General features: G+C 40.5%; 1 protein-coding gene across 1 annotated transcript in view; it reads left to right on the top strand.

The window, feature by feature from the left end:
* The window catches only part of TRMT11 (tRNA methyltransferase 11 homolog), a 30142-nt gene extending 10244 nt beyond the window's left edge, over window positions 1-19898 (top strand). The window contains exons 7-13 of the mRNA XM_066611172.1: window positions 77-233; window positions 8077-8157; window positions 9931-10095; window positions 11602-11674; window positions 12358-12489; window positions 13408-13528; window positions 18131-19898. Of these exons, the coding sequence (XP_066467269.1) occupies window positions 77-233; window positions 8077-8157; window positions 9931-10095; window positions 11602-11674; window positions 12358-12489; window positions 13408-13528; window positions 18131-18262 (861 nt within the window). The 3' untranslated portion in view covers window positions 18263-19898. The remainder of the gene's footprint in view (window positions 1-76; window positions 234-8076; window positions 8158-9930; window positions 10096-11601; window positions 11675-12357; window positions 12490-13407; window positions 13529-18130) is intronic.
* The last annotated feature ends 826 nt before the right edge of the window (window positions 19899-20724 follow it).

Below are 20724 nucleotides of genomic sequence, written 5' to 3' on the forward strand. Positions count from 1 at the left end.
AATAATATTTTCAGTAGTGCTTGATAACCACAATAAGACATTCCTGTTGCGACCCCTCCCCTTTTGTGTTCTGCAGATTGCCAGTGGACAAAGGGATCTTATTGAATCATATAGTGTAAAAAGGAGACATTTTATTGGAAACACAAGCATGGATGCCTGCTTGGCTTTTATCATGGCAAACCATGGAAGAGTAAAACCAAATGACATTGTGTTTGATCCATTTGTGGGAACAGGTATCTTCTCCCTCCACCCCTTGTCTTCAGTTTGCTTCTGTTTACTGTGACTTTGTAAAGTTTACATATATATATATTCAGCTGCTTCCTCATATTCTCAGTATTTCTTTGTTGGCAGTGCAGACCAACCTATAAAGAAGTCAAAGGAAAATCTAGAAGGCACTGTTGTTAAGATTTCATTTGAATAGAACAGGGCTTTCCTTATTGTGTCCTGCAGGCTGGATCTGGTGCACGACTGAATCCGTCCTTGGGTGAGCAGAACACTGTTTCGCTGGAGAGCCTCCCTACCATGCTGCCGATCTTTCCCCAAACTGCGTGCCTGCCAGCCACTTCAGGGGTCAGTCATTCCAGCAGGCTTTGCGCCCAGATTTTCGAGCAGACGTGGCTGGCCTGCATGCAGTTTGGGAGAGATCGGCAGTATGGTAAGGAGGCTTCCTGGTGGAATGGAGTGTTCCATTCGCGCGCCAGGGAAGCCTTTTCCAGAACGTCTCCTTTTCCAGTTTGGAGACGCTGGCATAGATCATAGTTAATTCAAATGTGATTCATACACAGCTCTAACTAGCCCAGTTCAAAACTCTTAACTAGCCCAGTCCAGCCTCAGTTGCTTCTAACCCCAAAGTTGTGTCCGCGTGATAAATAGAACCAGTTATTAGATCATCTGAGAAACGTTTTGGATCTTCTGCCAGGACATTTGGGTGAATGTAGATTTAAATATTCATGTGGTTTTAACTCTCCACTTTGTCTTGTTGCGGCTGTAGTTCAGTCTTCAAACGACGCGCCAGTGTTCTGGGACCTGGCCCACCTCACCCCAGCAGTGTCTTTTCTAGTGGTTATCTGCTGGTGTTGCATCTTTTTAGATTGTGAGCCCTTTTGGGACAGGGAGCCATTAGATATTTGATATTCTCTGTAAACCGCTTTGTGAACTTTTTCTTGAAAAGCGGTATATAAATACTATTGTTGTTGTTGGGACCTTGGCTGCTGCATCAGTGCCCATTTCACTGCTTGTCCCTGAAGCCTTCAGTGCCTGGCTCTCATTCTGTTTCTGAGGCAGGTCAGAGAGACTTTTGGTGCAAGCTCTGCCATCTTCCACTTACACACGAGAGAAAGTGGAGTAGTACTCTCTGCTTCAAAGTACAATGACCCCTTGATTTAATGGATCTCAATCTAACAGACATAAGAAAACAAATTTCTCCCTTTTTAAAAACTAGTCATCTGTAGTGTGTGCATGCACGGGGACATTGTTATAAATGCATTTAGGTTTAACAGACTTCTGGCATTAACGGACAACTTTCTCCTATTAGTCCAGTAAATCAAGGGTTCACTGTACTGCTCTGTGTAACGTCTTCTTCATTGGAAACTAAGCACTGATGCATTATGGGTCGGGAAGGGCAGGGCAATAGTTTATATAGAGTGTTCTTTCGAGGACTTAGGGCTCAATCCTATCCAATTTTCCATTGCCGGTGCAGCCTGTGCCAGTGGGCATGTGCTCCATCCCGTGGTGGTGGGACAGTCGCAGGGGCCTCCTCAAGGTATGGACATTTGTTCCCTTACCTCAAGGCTGCATTATGGCTGCACCAGTGCTCAGAAATTGGATAGGATTGGGCCCGTAGTTATTCTGGTATGTGTTCACCTTATAATCCAGAATGTTTCTCTATTCTATATTGAAGAAAAATCTTCAAGGATTTTTCAAAGGACCTTTGAAAAGGACCTGTCTGAAGTCCTATTTAATGGCCCAGAAAATTCCTGAGGTTTAGAAGTAGCGTTGCAAGCATCGTTGTGCTGTGAACAACACATGAACGCGAGTATGCTTTCAAACAAAACAATACCTGCTTGATTCTTCCCTGTTTTCCTGAGGAGTTCACTGACTATGGGAATTGTGGCTGTTTTCCAATCTTTTTTGCCTTTTACTACTTTGATAAAAGGCAGCTAGAAAGATTTTTTGAAAGGAAGACTTATGCAGACAAAGAAATGGGAGAGGTGCACACCTGGAAGTGCGATGTTCAGGGTAGGATGGGCTTTCTTCATTGCGTTACTATATTCTCTAAGCAGGTAGAAAACAGCACATTTTATTCCTTTAATGGGCTGCCTATAATATTCCAGTAGGGGGAGCTTTAATCCTGGTTATATGGGTTGCATAGTAGTGTCTGTAAAACTTTTTTTGTGAAATAAAAAAAAATGTTTTCCAAGATACTTTTTGAAAATGCTGTTTGAAAATGGGTTTTTTTTTTTGCAGATTTCGTGATTTGAAAGAGGCAGAAAGCTGTGATGTGTTTTTATTCCAAGTTCTCATTCTTATAATTTTAAAAACTCTAAAAGTGTGCAGATCGAGCCTTCTTATCTGCAGATTTTTTATTCATAGATCTGACTCAGCATGGGTCCCCTGACCCATGTTGAGCCAAACATGGCCCAATCTGTACCCTCCGGATGCAGCTGGAGCAGAGCTCCCTGCCCCTCTGAAGGCCTTCTAAAGCCTTGAAATGTCACCTCCTGGTTTTTCAACAAAAATCAGAAGTGATGTTCTAAGGCCCTCGCAGAGGCCTTAGAAGTCATTCTGAGGGCTGGGAGGCAGCAGGCAGCTCTGCTCCAGTTGTGTTCAGAGGGTTTTATGTGTGAAGACTTGCAGATTTGATTATCCACGGGTTTGAGCATCTGCAGGTGTTCCAGGAACGGAACCCCCGCAGACGACAGGTACGACTGTACTAGGTAGGTGATACCTATGATAAAATGTAGCCACAGCATTATTTCTAACTGGAAAAGTAATTATTTTAATCTCTGGTAAATACCAAAATGTAGTATTTCATGGTTTTTATGTCATTATCAGCAAAAACAGACAGTTCTGGTGATAAACTGTTATGGGTTCCAGAAGGCTTGCTGATAATTTTGTTTTTGTGAATGTATTGAAAATTCTCTATTAGTTCCATCTCTCCCCCCCCCCCCATCCCCAGTTCTTAGGCTTTGCAAGGGAAACAATATGAACTAGTTTTAAGTTTTGATGGAGATCTGACTTAAGGTTACTGATTACTCTGCATGCTTCTTTATAGCAAGCAAAACAAAATTCACTTCAGACACATTTTAAAAGTGGAAGTTCCTTGTATGTCTGTTTTTATGGTTCTTCTGTCATGTCCGATGGGCATTTTTGTAGTGAAGAACCACAAGCTTCAGTGCATCTTCCCTACACGTATATCTCTTCATACATCACAGTGGAAATGTGCAGATGTATTTGTGCCTCTACTTCTTAACTGTCTGAAGCCTACTGAAATTAGCATCAACGTGCTGGTGCATTTTAAATGGAATTTGTATTCCTTGCTTGACCTTTTTTATTTTATCTTACGTGGAGAATTTTGTTCACAGAGAGGTGGGAGAGCTGAAAAGACAGAGAATCAATAAAATCTTTCTTTCTGCACTCAGATTAAACCAAAAGAGTACATCAGTTGCATTGCGGTTTTAGGGGTGAATGGTACTCTGATGATGTCAGTAAAATGGAAGACCGCAGAAAGTTTGGAGTTCCATCAGAAACACTGGGAAGACAGAAATCTGACCTTTTTATGTAGATTTGTAACTATTGACTCTATTAGAACAATAATTATAAAATACAGATAGAATTTTAAATTGTGTATAGGCACCTGTATCTGTGCAGATTTCCCCCTCCCCTGCAAACGTTCAGTCAACAAGCCTGCATACTTTGTAGTCGCACAGAGAGTGCAGAGATAGGAAGCAGGAAATAGTGCTACTACAGTAAACAAAGGTACTTGTAATGGGTGCAAGGGGGGTGCGTATCCATGAATAAGTGAAACCGCCGATACCAGAACTGCAGATTCAGGGGGCCTGGCTGTAGTTGACCAGAACCACTGCATAAGTCCTTGGCTTACTAAAGCCACCTTGATGCAACAGAGCTGTCATATTTCATAGCACCCCTGTCTGGTGAATGCAGGAGAGGGGGTATCTGTAATCAATTTATCCCCCCCCCCACTGTTGCCCATGAAGCCCATTTTTACTTATGGAATACTTTTGCTGGGGTGGGAAGGTGAATAAAGAAAAGCCCTAGATGTGAAGATAGACTCAAGTATATAGGCAATCAGTTGAAATAAGTATTATTGTGTTGCTTGCTTAAGGCTGCAATCCTATCCATACTTTCCTGGGAGCAAACCTCATTGACTATAATGGGATTTACTTCTTAGTAGATGTGCATAGGTTTGCGGCCTGAGTGTCTTTTGGTTCACTAGCAAGAGTTACACAATCTGGTCTACAGCATTGTATTTAGTGCGAAGTCTTATTAGGGTGGTGATTACTGAGAAGTGAAATTAAAGAATAATCTCACCAGTTCTTTGAACAGCTGCCCCGGTTTCCAATCAATTTCCTGTCCAAGCCAAAGTGCTGGTGCTTCCTTCACAGGACCTATGGCCTGGGAACCTGAAGGATTGTTTCATATTTGCTATTTATTTCGGAAATATTTACTCCACTTTTCTGTTTAAAGAAAGTCCAAGGCAGCTTACATGAAAAGCTAACAAACAACGATAATAATTCAGAAGTTTTACTGAAAAGGAAGTAAAAAGTCAGCAGACAAAAAAAAAAAAAAACCAAGAAGCAGTCAGTTAGCACTGTAATCTGAAACAGAAAATCAAGGAACTGAAGGTCTGGTGAAATAGAACAACATTAATACAGGCTGGAAGACATGTACCTTGGGAGCTACCACATGAACTTTCCTGTGGAGGTCTTGAATACCAGTTGCAGGGAGCAATGATAGGAGAGAAGTATGGCTTTCTTTTCTGCTTGTGGGTTTCTTAGAGGCAGATGGTGGATCACTGTGGAAAACAGGATACTGGACTAAATGGGCATCTGTCCTGACTTTCAGGGTTTTTCCCATATTCTCTGGGTTTCTTCACCAACTGAAATAAGATGGGTGGTGATCAATCTGCCCCAGGCATTACAGCAGGTGATATAAAATGTTTTGCTTTGTTTTTTTTCATTGATTCATCTGCTCTTTTGAATTTTACTTCTGCCGTGTTTCTTTGTTCAGTCTCTTTTTTAATTGTAGCTTTACATATTCTGTTTGTTTCTGTCTTGTTTTATGTAACTCAGTCTCTGACTTGAGGGCTTACTGATCAGAAGACTCACCAGAATAAGAATAGAGAAATGAATATAAAAAAAAAATATTTGTTGTCATCCTCTGTATTATGGAACAGCAGAGTAGCAGCTGCTCAAGATGTAATGCGAATACCGTTAGTTCTTAATGCGCTTTTCACAGGAGTCCCTTTTGATTGATGATATTGTACAAGAATGAGAGTAAATGAAAACTTTCATTCCACCCAGAGCATCTTCTAAACCTGTGAAAAATGATGCATGAAAGTTGGCCTTTGTAGTTGCTGTGTGTTCACATAAGGATTTCTTAGTTCAGCTAAATGGAAACAAGGAAATGAAAATCTCTGGAACAGGCACCGTTTTAACTGAACTTTTAAAAATGGAAAGAATAATAACAAATTCGGCACACACAGTCCACAAAGTTTAAATGCTTTCATCCTGCTGAATTCAGGGGAATAAATGTAAGGATGTGCTTAATTCAGTGAGAATGAAGTATTCCACTTTGATTCTAGCCTTTTGGTTTTGTGTGTAGTTTTTCCTTTGTTGACTTAATGCAGGATATTTTTGCCTCTTCGTGAAAACTGTGGGCCAGTTGGGAAGATACTCTTGCCACTGAACTGGTCCCATATAATGAAACACATGTTCACTCATGGTAACATGCGTGTGTATGTCCTGGACCAATGCTCTCAACTCTGTTTGAGTTTCTGTGTAGAGGCATTTGAAAACAGTGGTATTTATTTTACTCAGAAGTAAGCTCATTGTGTTTAGTAAGACTTAAGCTGTAAACCTATCTTAGTCACCAGAAACAATCACCTCTATCTGTGTGTATTACTAAATTTGTGAGATTGAAGAAATTCTCGTAGAAGGGAGGGATCAGGGTGTATGCATACACATTGTTAATTGCTTGGGCCTGGTTTGGCAGAAAGAGTATCATCCAAACCGGCCTCGTAAGAAAAACCTCTAGTACTTCTACTTGTAACAATAGTGAATGCGTAAGAAATGCTTTCAGTTAACAACAGATTTTATTCCAATCTGCTTGTCATGAACTGTCGGACATTTGGTGGACCACTGTGAGATACAGGAAGCTGGACTAGATGGGCCTTTGGCCTGATCCAGCGGTGCTCTTCTTATGTTCTTATGTCCTCAGCTGTGTTCGTATTTGATTTGTTCCATATCAAATATATTACACTTTCTGAGTTTATGTATCATTTAAAGTTAGCTTTTTCCGATGATAAATTTTGCAGCTGCAGGCACAGATAACCTGTGCAGTAGGGAGCATTTGACCAGACTGTCTTCTTCCAACTCTACTTTGAAAGTCTTCCCAAGTGCATCACTAGCATTTGTCCTAGTGTGTTAGTATCCAAGGCTGCTGCTTTTAATATGTCATTGACCCTTCACCATCTTCAAATGATATGAAAGAAACACCTGGAGAAATGAAAGGTTCAATGAGTCTTTCTCATAGAACAATACTTGTAAGAACCCCATTGAAAAAATGGAGTCTATGACTAGCCTGCCTATGTAAATCACCTTGAATCTATGAGAAAGGCAGTATATAAATACTGTAAGAAATAAATAAAATGATCTTTCATGAAAAAGAGAACATGCTTGAGAGACTACAGTTGGGACATTTTTGTGAATGTTAACGTGATACTGACAAAATTTATTCATTAGTTAGAAATCTAAAGGAGAAATAGCTGATCTATGTGCAGTTCTTGGTGTGATTTGATTAATTCAGGGGTTCTCAAACTGGTGGGTCACAACTCACCAGCCTGGGAAGCCCTGTCTCCAGCCCCTAAAGGGGCGGGGTGGGGGATGGTGGTGACGCAATCCCCAGGATTGCACCACCACTGGGGACAAAGGGGCTTTTTAAAAACTCACTTCTGCCAGTGCTGGCCACCAGGGTGTGCGGGGAGCCCCTTGAAGCTCTCTGCAGGGCTCCCTGCACCTCAGAATGTCTAAAAATAGCTATCATGACCCACTTTTAGGTTGCGATTGTGAAATCGGAAGTGGTACGATTGCTGTTTTTAGACATTCTGAGGCACGGGGAGCCCTGTAGAGACTTCTGCAGGGCTCCTTGGACCCCCTCCCCCGGAGGCGGGCACTGCTGAAGGTGAGTTAAAAAATGCCCCCTTGTCCCTGGCCATGGTGGATGCTGTGAATTGCATTACCACCATTTCCCCACCTCCACAAACAGTTGGAGCGGCTCAAACTCTACACGAGAGTTTGAGAACTGCTGGTTTAAATCATTATCAGAACTGGAATATATCTGACTTTTTCAGTGTTCAGACTTAAAAAAACCTGATGTCCCTAATGTGAAGTACTTGTATCAAATGTCTTTTGCTGTTGCGTTCCCAAATGCACTTTAGTCTGCATCGGTCATTCCTCACCTGGAATACTGTCTCCAATTCTAGTCACGCGCCTTAGGCAGAGGGGGGACATGATAGCACTTTTCAAATACCTGAAGGGCTGTCATATAGAAGAAACAAATTGTTCTCGGCTGCCTCTGGGAGTAGAATGAGATCAAATTGGGTACAAGTAGGAGATTCTGGTTGGATACCAGGAAGAAATTCTTAATGGTAGGAGTGGTTCAGCAGTGGAACCAATGACCAAGGGAGCTAGTGAAGATACTAGGAGAAGGATTTCCTGCTACAGGGAAGTGCTGGACTAGATGACCTTGTGGATCTCTTCCAACTCTATGATTCTATGAAATAGTTGCTTTGTCAACTGCAAGCTGTATAATTTGCTTCCTTTCTTTGCTTTGCAGGTGGACTTCTTATAGCCTCAGCACACTTTGGAGCATATGTATGTGGAACAGATATAGATTATAGCACAGTACATGGATTGGGTATGTTCTTTTCAGAACTGGATAGTGATAATGTAATTATTTAGCCCAGTGGTTCTTCGTTTTATTCAGGTCGTGGTCCCTTTTGAGAATCTGATGAACACTAGGGATCAGTATTCCCTCTAAGAATGAGCACTGCTGGGCACTCCGCTCAGTGGTTTGGCAGTATCTTCCCAGCAGTTGGCAATGATGTCATCACTGACTTCCGGGTTAACCGAGCTAAAAGGCTGCACATCTTTGGGTGAATGGTTGTAGGGATCCCCTTCACAGAAAAACGGACCATAGGTTAAGACCCCCTGATTTAGCATATGGTAGCCAAGCAGGGAAGTATCATAGAAAAGAAGCAAAATCCATCTTGTCCTAGCTTGGTAAGTGCAGGTTGTTCACTTACCTGCTCCACATAGATCATCCTATTCAATCCTGGCTATAGTGGATTATCAGCACCAACAGCTCTAAATAACTCAGTTGATGGAGCCACTCTTCTTAGGACTTATATTTGATTCATTTTGGCATTTCAGTGGCTAATGCCACATACATTCAAGGTAAATGTATCAACAAATGTCAGACTTCCCACATTGAGTTATGTGGTTGGGCACGTCTAAAACCCCAGCCATAATACCAAATGTATGCATTTATTTTCTAAAATGTTTTATTTGGAAGGCACTTTTCATCATCTTTAGATCATTTACATTGACAATATGAGATTTCCTTAAAGTACAGGCGTGCCCCCTTATCCGTGGAGGTTCCGTTCCGGAACACACACACACAGATAACTGAAACTGCGAATAAGGATGAATGCCTGTTCTCACGGTCCAGGGGCCACTCCCCTTGCCTCTGGAGGGCTTTCTGAGCTCAGCAGAGGCTGTGGACATCTGTCCCCAGCTTCTGCTGGGCTTAGTCTGAGCTCAGCTGCTCGAATAATGTGATTTCTAGTTTCACAGAACCGTAAGTTGCTTTTTTTAGCCTAAGAGCTCAGTCTGAGTTTGACAGAGGCTGGGAATGGATATCCTCAGCATCTGCTGGGCTTAGAAGTCCCTCCAGAGGCGAGGGGAGGCACTGGAGGAGGCACATGCAGGGGGGCACATGCTGGCTGTGGGCTGGACCCAATCCACAAATAAATGAATCTGAGGCAATGGGATCTGTGAATATGGAGGCCCCCCCCCGTACGCCATCCAGAGAAAATTTCTGCTTTAGAGCCTGTTTGAACCTGCATGTAAACTCCTGTAAACTATTGTTGCATTTCCTTTTCTCACACTCGCATTGTGCTAAGAGGAGACTTTTGCATCTCCTGCAACGAGATGTGTGAGGTCCACACAACTATGTAGCTCATGCAGAAGAACACAGGAACTCCAGATGTGTGCGAAGCTCACACAGATCATCTGAGGGAAGATGGATGTATTTCCTCTTTCCTGGCTTCCTCTGTAAACTTGCTCCTGCTCCTGCTTCTTTTGAATGTGCAAAACAACTCTTAAGTATAGCTGCAGCTGTGTTGTTTTAAAATTTATTCAAAAAAACAACAATTTTATAATTGTTTATATTGAACTACTTACAGAATATATTTAAATACCTTGTATTAATTTTAGATGGCATGTGGCTATTAGTATTTAGGAGATATGTTCGTGCAATAAATTTAAACTTAGAGGTGTTTGCCAAAGGTGTTTGTACAAAAGGGACGTAAGTAAATGGCATAAAGGGATGAAAAACCAGAAGGCAGAATTTTAATCCAATGTTACATGAAATTGACTTAGTTTTTGTCACTTTCCACCCCAAATGAAGGTAAAGCTAGCAGGAAGAACCAAAAGTGGAGAGGACCTGATGAGAATATCAGAGCCAATCTTCGCCAGTATGGTTTGGAGAAATGCTACCTTGATATATTCGTTTCGGATGCATCAAAACCCATTTGGAGGAAGGGGGTGCAGTTTGATGCAATAATCACAGACCGTAAGTTGATGCATAACCTAAAAAATGTATGATTCATAAATGTAGTCTGCAATGGTAGTGATGGAAACATTTACAAGCTTGTCGTGTAGTTTACTGTCCAAAGTGAACAGTAGAATATCTAAGCTGAAAAATGTGCTGACTTGCAAAAACACAGTCTCTGCTGTCATGTATCTTATTGGTGTAAAATCACATCTTGCAGAGCCAGTTGTAAATAACTTGTTACAACTAGTGGCTTAAATTGCTTTTTAGTTTGAATAAACATTGGCATTTTCCCTTATAGCACTTTCCTTTGTAATGTGTATAAAGATGCTCTGATTTGTCTGAAACATCTTGTACTGACACTCGGAATCTCCATACTAATGCTGACGGTATTAAGTATGCATTAAAGAATATGGTGGTCTGCATTTCAGCCACCTCTGTAAGTGTATAGTGAATGTAAATTCTTAATGAGTTCAATGAACCATTGCATTATTTATTGATGGTTGCCTTCTTTTAAGCTTCTCTTGAGTGTGTGTTGACTTTGGAATTGGTATCTTGTTGCCTCCCATGCTTTTTTGAAACATTTTTTTCCAGGGATGGATCCACCTGTATTTTGAAGTCAGATCTGATCCATTTTGAGAATCCCAATGATCTTGCTAATGCTTATTGGAGGGTTTCCAAATTGAAAATCTTTGGGACTTTAGTTTGACTACATGAAGTTGCCAGCACCGTGTTTGAGAATTTTAGCGTTCTTGTTCTCATCAGTAGACATTACTTATAGAAGATACTTAAGATTTATAGATCTAGGAAAACAAAATGGTCTTATGGCTAGAGAGGGATGGGTTTATGCCATTTTTAACTGGTCATCCCCTGAACTCAGTGTCTAGCTCTGTATATAGGTAAAGCATAGAATTTCATTACGTCTTTCTAAACTGTGTCTTACTTACCTGGATTTATAGATACTTATTAAGGATGTTTGTGAAACAGCATGATGCTTCTTGATAAGCAACAGAGTCCAACCTTTAATCTCTTTCTGTATCCTTTGATTGGCAATGTTTATGGTGTTACTAATAGCAATTTTGGGGGTAGAGAATAAGCCTTTTTAAAAGTGAAAATTGGCTCTCTGATGCTAATTGCAGGTCCCTCTCTTATTAACGACTTTGAAAATATTCCCCAAGATCCCTTCAGAAATCCTCAACCATTTGGGAAGTCAAGTTCATCTGGCATTTTGACCTTGTGGCAGTATCTATGCATGAATATGTAGTGGGTAATTTTGTTATGACTGCCAAAGAAAAATGCATCTACTTGCTACATTATACTGTTTGGAGGATGCATGGACAAAAAGCATTGCTTCCTTGTACCAAACCATAAACTGGCTGTCAAGAAAGGAAGAAAGACAAGCTTCTTGTTTAGGAAATGGATAAGACTGTATAAGAATACCGCATTTGGACAGTGCAAGTGTGATGGAGAGGTTGTGCTTGAAGAGTTGATAAATGGATAACTGCCCGGTGTCTTTGATTTGTATAGCTCCATATGGCATACGAGAAGCCACCAGAAGAACTGGCTCACAAAAGGAGATGGCGAAAATGACTGAGAGAGGGTAGGGGAGCTTTGGTTGAGAATGTAGCTGTATAAATGGAAAGCCAGCTGTGGCTTTCTAAGCATTTTTGCATTTGCTAAACATTCTAGCCTTCTGCCAAACCAATGATAAATCTTACTGTGCTGTTTTTAATTATGTTGCTTAAATGTAGCAAGCGCCCTGTCGATGTCTCTCTTGCGCTTTCACATAATGCCTGGGATTAGCAAGTCAATTACTGCACGATGCTCAAATAGGAGATAGTGGGCCTATGACTTTTACCATCGGTCACCTGGCATGCATCTCAATGTTATGACATAGTAATGGGTCAAGAACTGCTAATAAAAAAGCTATGCAGTAATAGTAGCTTCCAACTATCTTCTAAAACTTTGCAGCATGCTCCAACTTTTTTTTTTTTAACTGTGAAGATTTGGGGCAACAATCATTATGTAATGAGGACAATGTCTGCTGCAAAATCAAAGTTAAATGAGGCCTAGTTTCATATTTGACAATATAGTCTACATCCCAGTTGCTTTGAATTTTGATATCCTTAAAATATCCTTAAAATATCAAAGAGGGAGACTTGGCTAACCAGTGGAGGCCTTTGGATGCTTGTTCTTGATAATGTGAAATCAGCATGCCCTCTTCCAATTAATTACAAATAATATTGTAGCAATTATCAATTATTTGTGTTACATGTTCCTTAGCACAGAAAATTATATCTCCACGTCTTCGAATTACCACCTGAGTGACATCCTTTTTGACCTCTTAAAATTTGCTGCTGAATACCTGGTAGTTGGAGGAAGGTTGGTCTACTGGCTACCCGTGTACAAACCGGAGTACGTACTGAAAAATGTGGATATGTGGAATGTGAAATATTCTGTAAGAGGGTGACTCCTACAGTCTTCAATGGTGGAAGGGTTGGAACATTTGGTATTGTCTCAGTGTGTCACAAGTGATCAGATGTTAATGTTTGGAGGGAAAAAACAGCCTGATACTTTAAATCCACTTTTAATGACAATATTACCATCTTTATGGTAATTGCATAGAGATAGGTTCAATGGATATCCATCAGCCCCATTTGTGCTTAATAGGATTTGGGGTATGAAAGTATATTAAATGTACTTTACTTGTGTGAAGTATATATGCTCCGCCAAAAAAAAGAAAAAGAAAAACAATAGTTCAAGAGTCAATTTTGCCCCTCATTCCACTTACTCAGCATATGCCCCAGAGCAGGCCTAAAATGGGAGAATGAAACTGCTATCCCCTGAGTTGTCTCAGTTCTTGCATCTCCCTCGGAATGTGGTATTAGTTCTTAATGAGACAGTACGTATTTTTTTGGACTTTAGGTTGTTTTGACTGATATACGGTTTTGGCTTTATGAGCTGACTTTGGAACATAACCATCATGTAAGATGAGGACTGACTTATTAAATAATGGCCAAAAGTAGTAGGAAGGGGGTTATATTTAATTAACCCATGGAGCATCTCATGCAAAGCACACTTTTTCTGTACCCAGCTAAATGTTCACCTGCACTGTGTTGTTTTGGTTTTGTTAGCTCTTTGTGCTACATGTATGGCTATGGATTCTGAAATCAATTAGCACACATTGTTTCTGGGAAATTTAATATGGCTATGAACCATGTGGAAGTGTATAGTCTAATTCAGTTTGAATCAGCCCCTCCGGCTGTTCTGTTTCAGATCCACCTATTGCAGTTTGTAAGCTCTTATAGCTCTTGGATGGTTTATTTCTTCCAGATATACAGAAGAGATTATACCCCGGCACCCATGTCTGAAACTTATTAGCAACTGTGAGCAGACGCTTTCCAGCCACACGTCAAGGCAACTGATAACCATGGAAAAGGTGAAAGAATTTAAGGTAATTGTTTTGATGGACTTCCGTGCAAAATAGTGACTGTCAGGTCTGTAACTGGTTTTTCTGCTGTACAATCTTAGAGCATTTGCCACACCAGTCTAGGTGCAAAAACACTCTCGTTTCCTGGTTCTGCTACCAGGAAGACAGTTCTACAAGTTGATTTTCAAAGGTTTGTAAAACAGTCATAAATGTCAAACAGGAAATCAAAGTACTTGGTTTTGCTGATGAACCTGGACAGGAGTGATTGAAGAATGCTTTTCAGTTTCATTTCATTTTTGTTTTTGTAGGTCAACTTTTCAAAGTACTTTTCTTGGTTGTATTTTTGAGGGTTTTCTTGTTTTGGTTTAAGGTGCTGACCAGTTGTCCTTTGCTACTGAAAGAAAAGGAATGGTTAAATTCTCCATTTCTGTTTTATTGCATTGCATGCTGTGGATATGACTGCCACGGAAATCAGTGGAACGTTTATATGGGTCCGTTTGCAAGCAGATCGCTTCTCCTGGGAACAGAAGAAGCAGCTCTGCAAATTGCTTAGGATAAAACTCACTGCATTTTAAAAGATATAAAATTAAAATTAGATGATAAAACCGTCAAAATCCCAGTTTCATACCAGTCAAAAAGAATACCAGTTCATCAGTGTCAAGAAGGAAAAGTTCTTTCTTTTAGGTTTGGATGTTTTCAGTAGAAAGGCAAATGCAATAAACTTAAATGACTTTATCAGATTGAATTATTGAGCATCCTCAAAATCAATTCAGTGAGCACAGTAAGCTATCCTGTTATCTGTTTCAGACAAACCGATGGTCCTCTGACTTATTAACTACATCAGACATTTCACTTGAAAATTGCGTACATGTTGATTGATCAAATTCTGAGTTCTCAGCACAGCTCAGCATATGAGAGCCTGTTATTAAGGCAACAAATACATAATAATCTCTTAAGAATGTTTGACTGACTTCTTTTAAGAATGTTTATGCCCTACATTCTCTTAAGGGTTTACCCACATAATCTTCTGCTGACTCTAACCTCTCAGCAGATGAGTTGTGCAGAAACTGGATTCATAAGCATGTGGGCTGTCGGGCCTGAAGATATACGTGCATTTGCATAAACTCTGCAGTTTGTGCTCCTCAATGGTTAAAGAAGAAAAACAGTCTCCAAGAACTATGTCTGATTTGTTACCAGCAGCGGTTATGAGACTTCTCATTTTTAAAAGAATAATTTAAATAGAAGCAGCAAGAAAATGTGATGAAAGCAGAAATGGCCCACGCTGGTACCTAGTGACACAAGATTTATTTGGTTTGTTGGTTTAAAAAAAAGTTTCTTTTTTAAAAACACCACCAGTCTCTTCCTTAAAAACATTTTTTATTGTCTGATGAAATAAACCATAACTGTATACTCCTTAAGGATGTGTGTGTAAGAAAATCTGAATTTAAGATTACTGTTTACGTGCAAAACATTGACAATCCCTTTATCATTTTTAATGCATCAATTTAAAACCAAAACTTGGTCCCTCGTAGTTCTTTGCAAGATACTTGAGTGCTAATTTTCGAGTTTGCTGAAAAACAGAACAAAATGTGTAGGCAACCATCCAGAGAGACCTACAACAAAGATTTCACATGTTCAGCTGGGTTTTCCCTGTCTTATTTTCCACTGTATAATAGTCCAAAGTTAAAAGTCATGTATTGTGAAAAGAGTTTACTGGACCATAAACATAAAGCTAGACTAGTAGCTGGTTTTGTTCAAGTTGTCTCTGTTTACTCAAATTACAACTTTTAAAAAAATTGTCCATTTAGTAGTGTTTTACCAAAGATAATTTATTTACATGTGTTCAGACATCTAGTGCTCTCACTGTTACATCTTGAAGCTGTAACATCTTGAAGTTGTTTGGATTAGAACACTGTAGTTGTACTAATGATCAAGCAGTGGCGTTACTGGGAGTTGCGGGTCGCACCGGGTGATGCACAAGGGGGGTTGACATGCACTAGTGACCAAAATTGCTAAAATCATGTTTTTTATGAATTATACTGTCATATTATATACCATTCAATGTGTAATTTACACCAGAATGCAATGAAAAAACCCAGAGTGAAATATCTCCATTATATCAAAAATGCAGCCGTCTTATGTAACAAAAAAGTACATTTCCTTAATTTAAAACAGACCAATGAGACTGATTGTTCGAAGAGCCAATGAGATGTTGTTATGACATAGCATGGAACCAATAAGACAATGGTTCTCTCACATTTAGCACCAGGACCCACTATTTAGAAGAATAATCTGTCAGGACCCATGGAACTGATGTCATGACCGGAAGTGACATCATCAAGCTGGTAAATTTTTAACAATCCTGGGCTGCAATCCTAACCATCCTTACCCAGGAGTAAGTTCCACTGTCTGTCATTGATAAAAGAATATGCATAGTAGCTTGTTAAAAGTACAGGTCTGTAACATTTCCCCAAATGCAGTCACATACCATGGTAACATCAGGTGTAAATATATTAAAAATAAAATGTTGGAAACGAATGGCGACCCATCTGAAATTGGTTCACGACCCACCTAGTGGGTCCCGACCCACAGTAATAAGATGCAATAAGTTGTTAGTGAGGTGACACCACTAGTGGCCAAAATCGCTAAAATTGTGATTTGTATGAATAATATTAGCATGTTATATACCATTCAATGCATAATTTACAGCAGAATGCATTAAAAAAAAACCACGTTGAAATATCTATGTTCTGTCAAAAGGTATAGCCAAAAAACCAGTGGGACGGGGCAATGGTACATCACCACACCCACCATCCAGGTCGTTGCCCAGCCCACTGCATGAGAGGAGGTCCATGATGGGGGTGACACACTGGCCTCCCACACTGGGTGACACAAACCCTAGTAACGCCACTGTGATCAAGAAAATGTTATTTAGTATGCAGTTTCTTCTGTGTTTTTTTGGTCCGTTTGCATTATATAAGCAGTGTACTATCACAGCGACGTGCACCTAATTGTGGCCTCCCAGTGAAGCTGACTGGTTGGTCTTTCAGCTATTACTGAATAGGATGAATATTGGACTGAAAAGATGAAGGTCACTCCAGGCGTGCTCTCAAAACTACTTTGCAAAAGTGTTAGTAAGATTGATGGTAAAACCGCTGTGGCCAATAATACTATAAATTCATTTATTCTGGAGCGTGAATGCAAGAAGTGCTTTGTACATCAGTGCACTTAAAAGACTGAATCCTAAATTGATACTTTCTCTTGCTCAAACTCTGTTAATGCCACTGAACTAGATGATAACTGTGTCAGTGTGGTCTGTATAGCTGTCATTGATGCATAAATGACCACAGTGGTCCATGCCCTAGTGACTTAAAGATTGGATTACTTTAATGCTCTATACATGGGGCTGCCCTTGAAGATAGTTTGGAAATTGCAACTAATGCAGGGTGGTTACTATTTCTGTTGAATGCTGCTTCAGTGACTGCATTGGCTGTCCATTCGTTTCTGGGCCCAATTCAAAGTGCTGGTTTTGACCTTTAAAGCCCTTCACGGTTTGCGGCCAGGTTATCTAAGGGACCGCCTTCTCCCATATATTCCAGTCCACCCTCTTAGGTCATCTGAGGGGGCTTTCCTGCAAGTGCCGCTTATCTCCCAGCTTAGGGGGATAGTGGCATAGGGGCAATCCTTCTCAGTAGTGGCGCCACAGTTACGGAACTCCCTACCAGGGGAATTAAGATCTTCCCCCTCCCTCATGGCATTTTGCCAAGGGCTTAAAACATTTTTGTTTTGCATTTGGGATGTCTGCCTCCTGTGCCTCTATAGCAGTTCCTTGAGTATTCTTGCCCTTCTCCAATTGGTGTTCCCCCCATTGTATTTCTAATTTACTTTCTATTATTACATTGTATTTTCTATTTTTATTCTGTTGTACATTGTGCTTTTTTAAAATCTATAAATTGTAAGCTGCCTTGGGCATTTGCTTTCAGCAGAGGAAAGGAGGGGTAGAAATCTTTTAAATAAATAAGGGCCCATCCTATCCAATTTCCCAGTGTCCGTGCAACCATGCCAGTGAGGCATGTGCTACGTCCTGTGATGGAAAGGCAGTCACAGAGGGTAAGGGAACATGCTAAAGGTAAGGGAACATTTATTCCCGGCTGCACTGGTGCTGGAAAGTTGGATAGGATTGGGCCCTAAGTAAGTAATTGATAATGCTCCACTTCCTGGACAGCAAATCAAATCAGTAAACTTAACCCATTTTTGCCCAGCCCACAGGTGTACACATTTGGTCCCTGTTGTGTAATGCATTGTTGGGCAAAAATGGCTTAAGGGGCTCTGGGACAGAGGGTGACATTTCCCCAAGATCAGCAAATTTGGGTAAAAACCCTAGAACTGAACCAGCAAAGCTTGGATGCATCAAAGGTTATATGGCTGCAGTATTTTGTGCATGCAGTACATGGTGTTTGTGACAGTACTGACATAGCAGGATATGTTCAATCCTAAATGCTTGTTTGCTGGTGCAGCTGTTCTTAGGCTCTTAGGAATAAGCCTATTTCTGCAGTTCCTCTTGTTCAGTGGTTCAGAAACTTCTACATGAATTCTGTCTAAATAGTGTATTTTACCACTATATAGGATGAAGATCGCTGCTCTCACATACTGGATAGCCAATACCTGCCATACAAAAGTCACAATTCCTTTCGTGAGAAATATTTCAGTGGAGTGACAAAGAGGATTGCCAAGGAAGAGAAGGACAGCCAGAAATGACTTTTTTAAAAAAAAGACTGAAACCAATGCACAAGGTTTGCATTTGGCTATTAAAACATCTGGACCTCAGCATTGTGTGAATGCTTCAGAGAACAAATACTGTTTTTAATATTTCAAAGCAAAAACCACAACATAAGAGCAGTTTTTTCATTAACTTTGTTTGTACCTGATTTTATTGCACAAGGGTTTCTTTTTTTTCTTTTCTTACCCTTATTTAATTTATTTTTGTACTCCCAAGTTTAAATGAAGATTGACTACAACCTTTATCATCATTATTTTTTTTTAGCTGTTGCCTCTTGCAAAACTAGTAGTATTGTTTTAAGAAGACAAACTGAACATCTGGAAGTCTTAGAGATACATATTATAACAGTTAATCATTTCTTATTAGGAAGATTTATTTCATTTGTTTTCTTATTTTGTAACTAACACAAAATAAAGTTAGCAAATCTTGTGATGAATTTTTAAGTGTGTCACACACAACAGCAGTTTATCATTTCTTACCAAGATACACAGGGCCAAAACTGCCCCATTCCCCACCATTTAGGATTGAGAGGCTATTAAATCCCATGAAACTTTTAGACATATGAAGTTCATCTGTAACTTGGATCTACTCTTGCACCTTTGATCAAGCCAGCTGTCTGTGATTTTGGATTTGGAAATGGACAATTAATGTTGTAAGTATAACTGAAAAATAGGCTAATGGATCCTTGCTAGTAGATATCTAATTGGTTCTTCAGATCTGGGATGAGCATTCCATTGCAGGATCTTGTTTTTGAAAACTACGTCCAGCGTATGCAAAAGGTTGTCTTGTTTTTGGTGCTGATTATCTCCATTGGTAAAATTAATCTCTCATTCCATCTACCTTAGCATCTCTAACATTTTAGTTCAGTGGCTCATGGCACACTTATATTACCTGAGTATTATAGGGACCACTAGAAGTCCAAGGCAACATTTTTTCAGTATTTCTTTTTGCACTTTCCAAGTACCACTGCTACTCGTTTTATTGTACTTGCTCAGAAACACGTAGGAATGGAGCTACGTGTACCCAAATAAACACTTTTAGGATTTTTAGGGTTGATATTTCTGAGAGAAAATGCCAAAGAGGTCAAATCATAATACATAGTTTATTTGGGGAATGAAAATAGGGAGGGGAAATCAGGATAGGTATGGTTTGAGAAGCAAGGCAATAATATAAAGGCAAAATGAATGTGTAGTTTATACTGACAATCCCACTATGAATCGGGGTGTGTGTGTTTCAACTCAAAGAACTATCTCAAGGTGATAATTAGAGCAGAGGTGAAAAGGGGGTAAGAGGGGTCTGTTTTCTAAAGAATATGAGAAGTCAGAGATCATGCAGAGCAGGAGAAATGCTAGTGAGTTATAGTTATGGGGGGGGGATTACCCAAGTGAAAAAGCAAAATTTCAGAAGCAGTCTACCAGTGAACCAGGCTCAAGGTATAAAGAAATGGAAAGTTTTGGCCAAGGCACAAAGGCTTGTAGATGCCTTTGGGCTCAATCCTATCTCACTTTCCAGCACTGATGCAGCTGTGCCAACAGGTTGTGTGCTGCATCCTGCTCTGGGGGACAGTCATGGGGGCCTCCTCAGTGTAATGGAATGTCTTGCCTTACCTTAGGGCTGCATCGGCACCGGAAAGTTGGATAGGATTGGGCCCTTGGTGCCTTGTTTAAACAAGGGAGAGAGATAGGGACAAGCACAGTCAATAGGCTGTGTGGCAATATGAAGGTAGATAAGAGCAGGTATGGTAATACTAAGGCTGTCTGCCAAGATGACCTATGCCCGTCTGCTCAGATGATGTAGTACTTTGAGTGCTGAGCTGGCGTTGCTCATTCAGCCAATTTGGGCTTTTGGTCAGTCACTTGGAAGATCCAATTGTGGCCCTCTGGACAGATTTTTTTTTAGTCTGGTTTCTTTTTTAATCTGGCTCCTTCCCATAGATTAACATGCAATGACTGCTTCCTTACCTAAGAAAAGGGCTTGAGTGCTGTTCTTGTCCATGGCAACAGAAAGGCAAATTCTATCTTTGGAATTGATGAGATTGAAGCCCCCCCTCCCCAATCGTGCCTCTACTTCGGCTCAATTCTTCTTTAATTTTCTGTTTTAATGTCTTTTAAAAAAATATACTGTATTTTTCACTCCATAGGACGCACTTTTTCCCCCCCAAAAAGTGGGGGGGAAAGTGTGTGCGTCTTATGGAGCGAATACTGCAAAAAAAAAAAAAAAACTTCTCCACCCCCGCCCCCTGCCTGCTCGCTCTGCTCGGCTTCGAGCAGTCAGAGGCTGAGCTGGCCGGGGGGCTCCTGCCTTCCCTCAGTGCCTGCACCGACTGTGGCAGCGGGTCCAAGGCGCCGCAGCCCGCCAGAGCCTGAGCCTCGACGCACGCCCAAGCCCACGTGTCTTCTCAGAAGTAGGTCTCAGAGTCACTGGGGCTCACTCCCAGGAA

The sequence above is a fragment of the Tiliqua scincoides genome, chromosome 1 (genome assembly GCF_035046505.1).
Source record: "Tiliqua scincoides isolate rTilSci1 chromosome 1, rTilSci1.hap2, whole genome shotgun sequence".
Lineage (NCBI taxonomy): Eukaryota > Metazoa > Chordata > Lepidosauria > Squamata > Scincidae > Tiliqua > Tiliqua scincoides.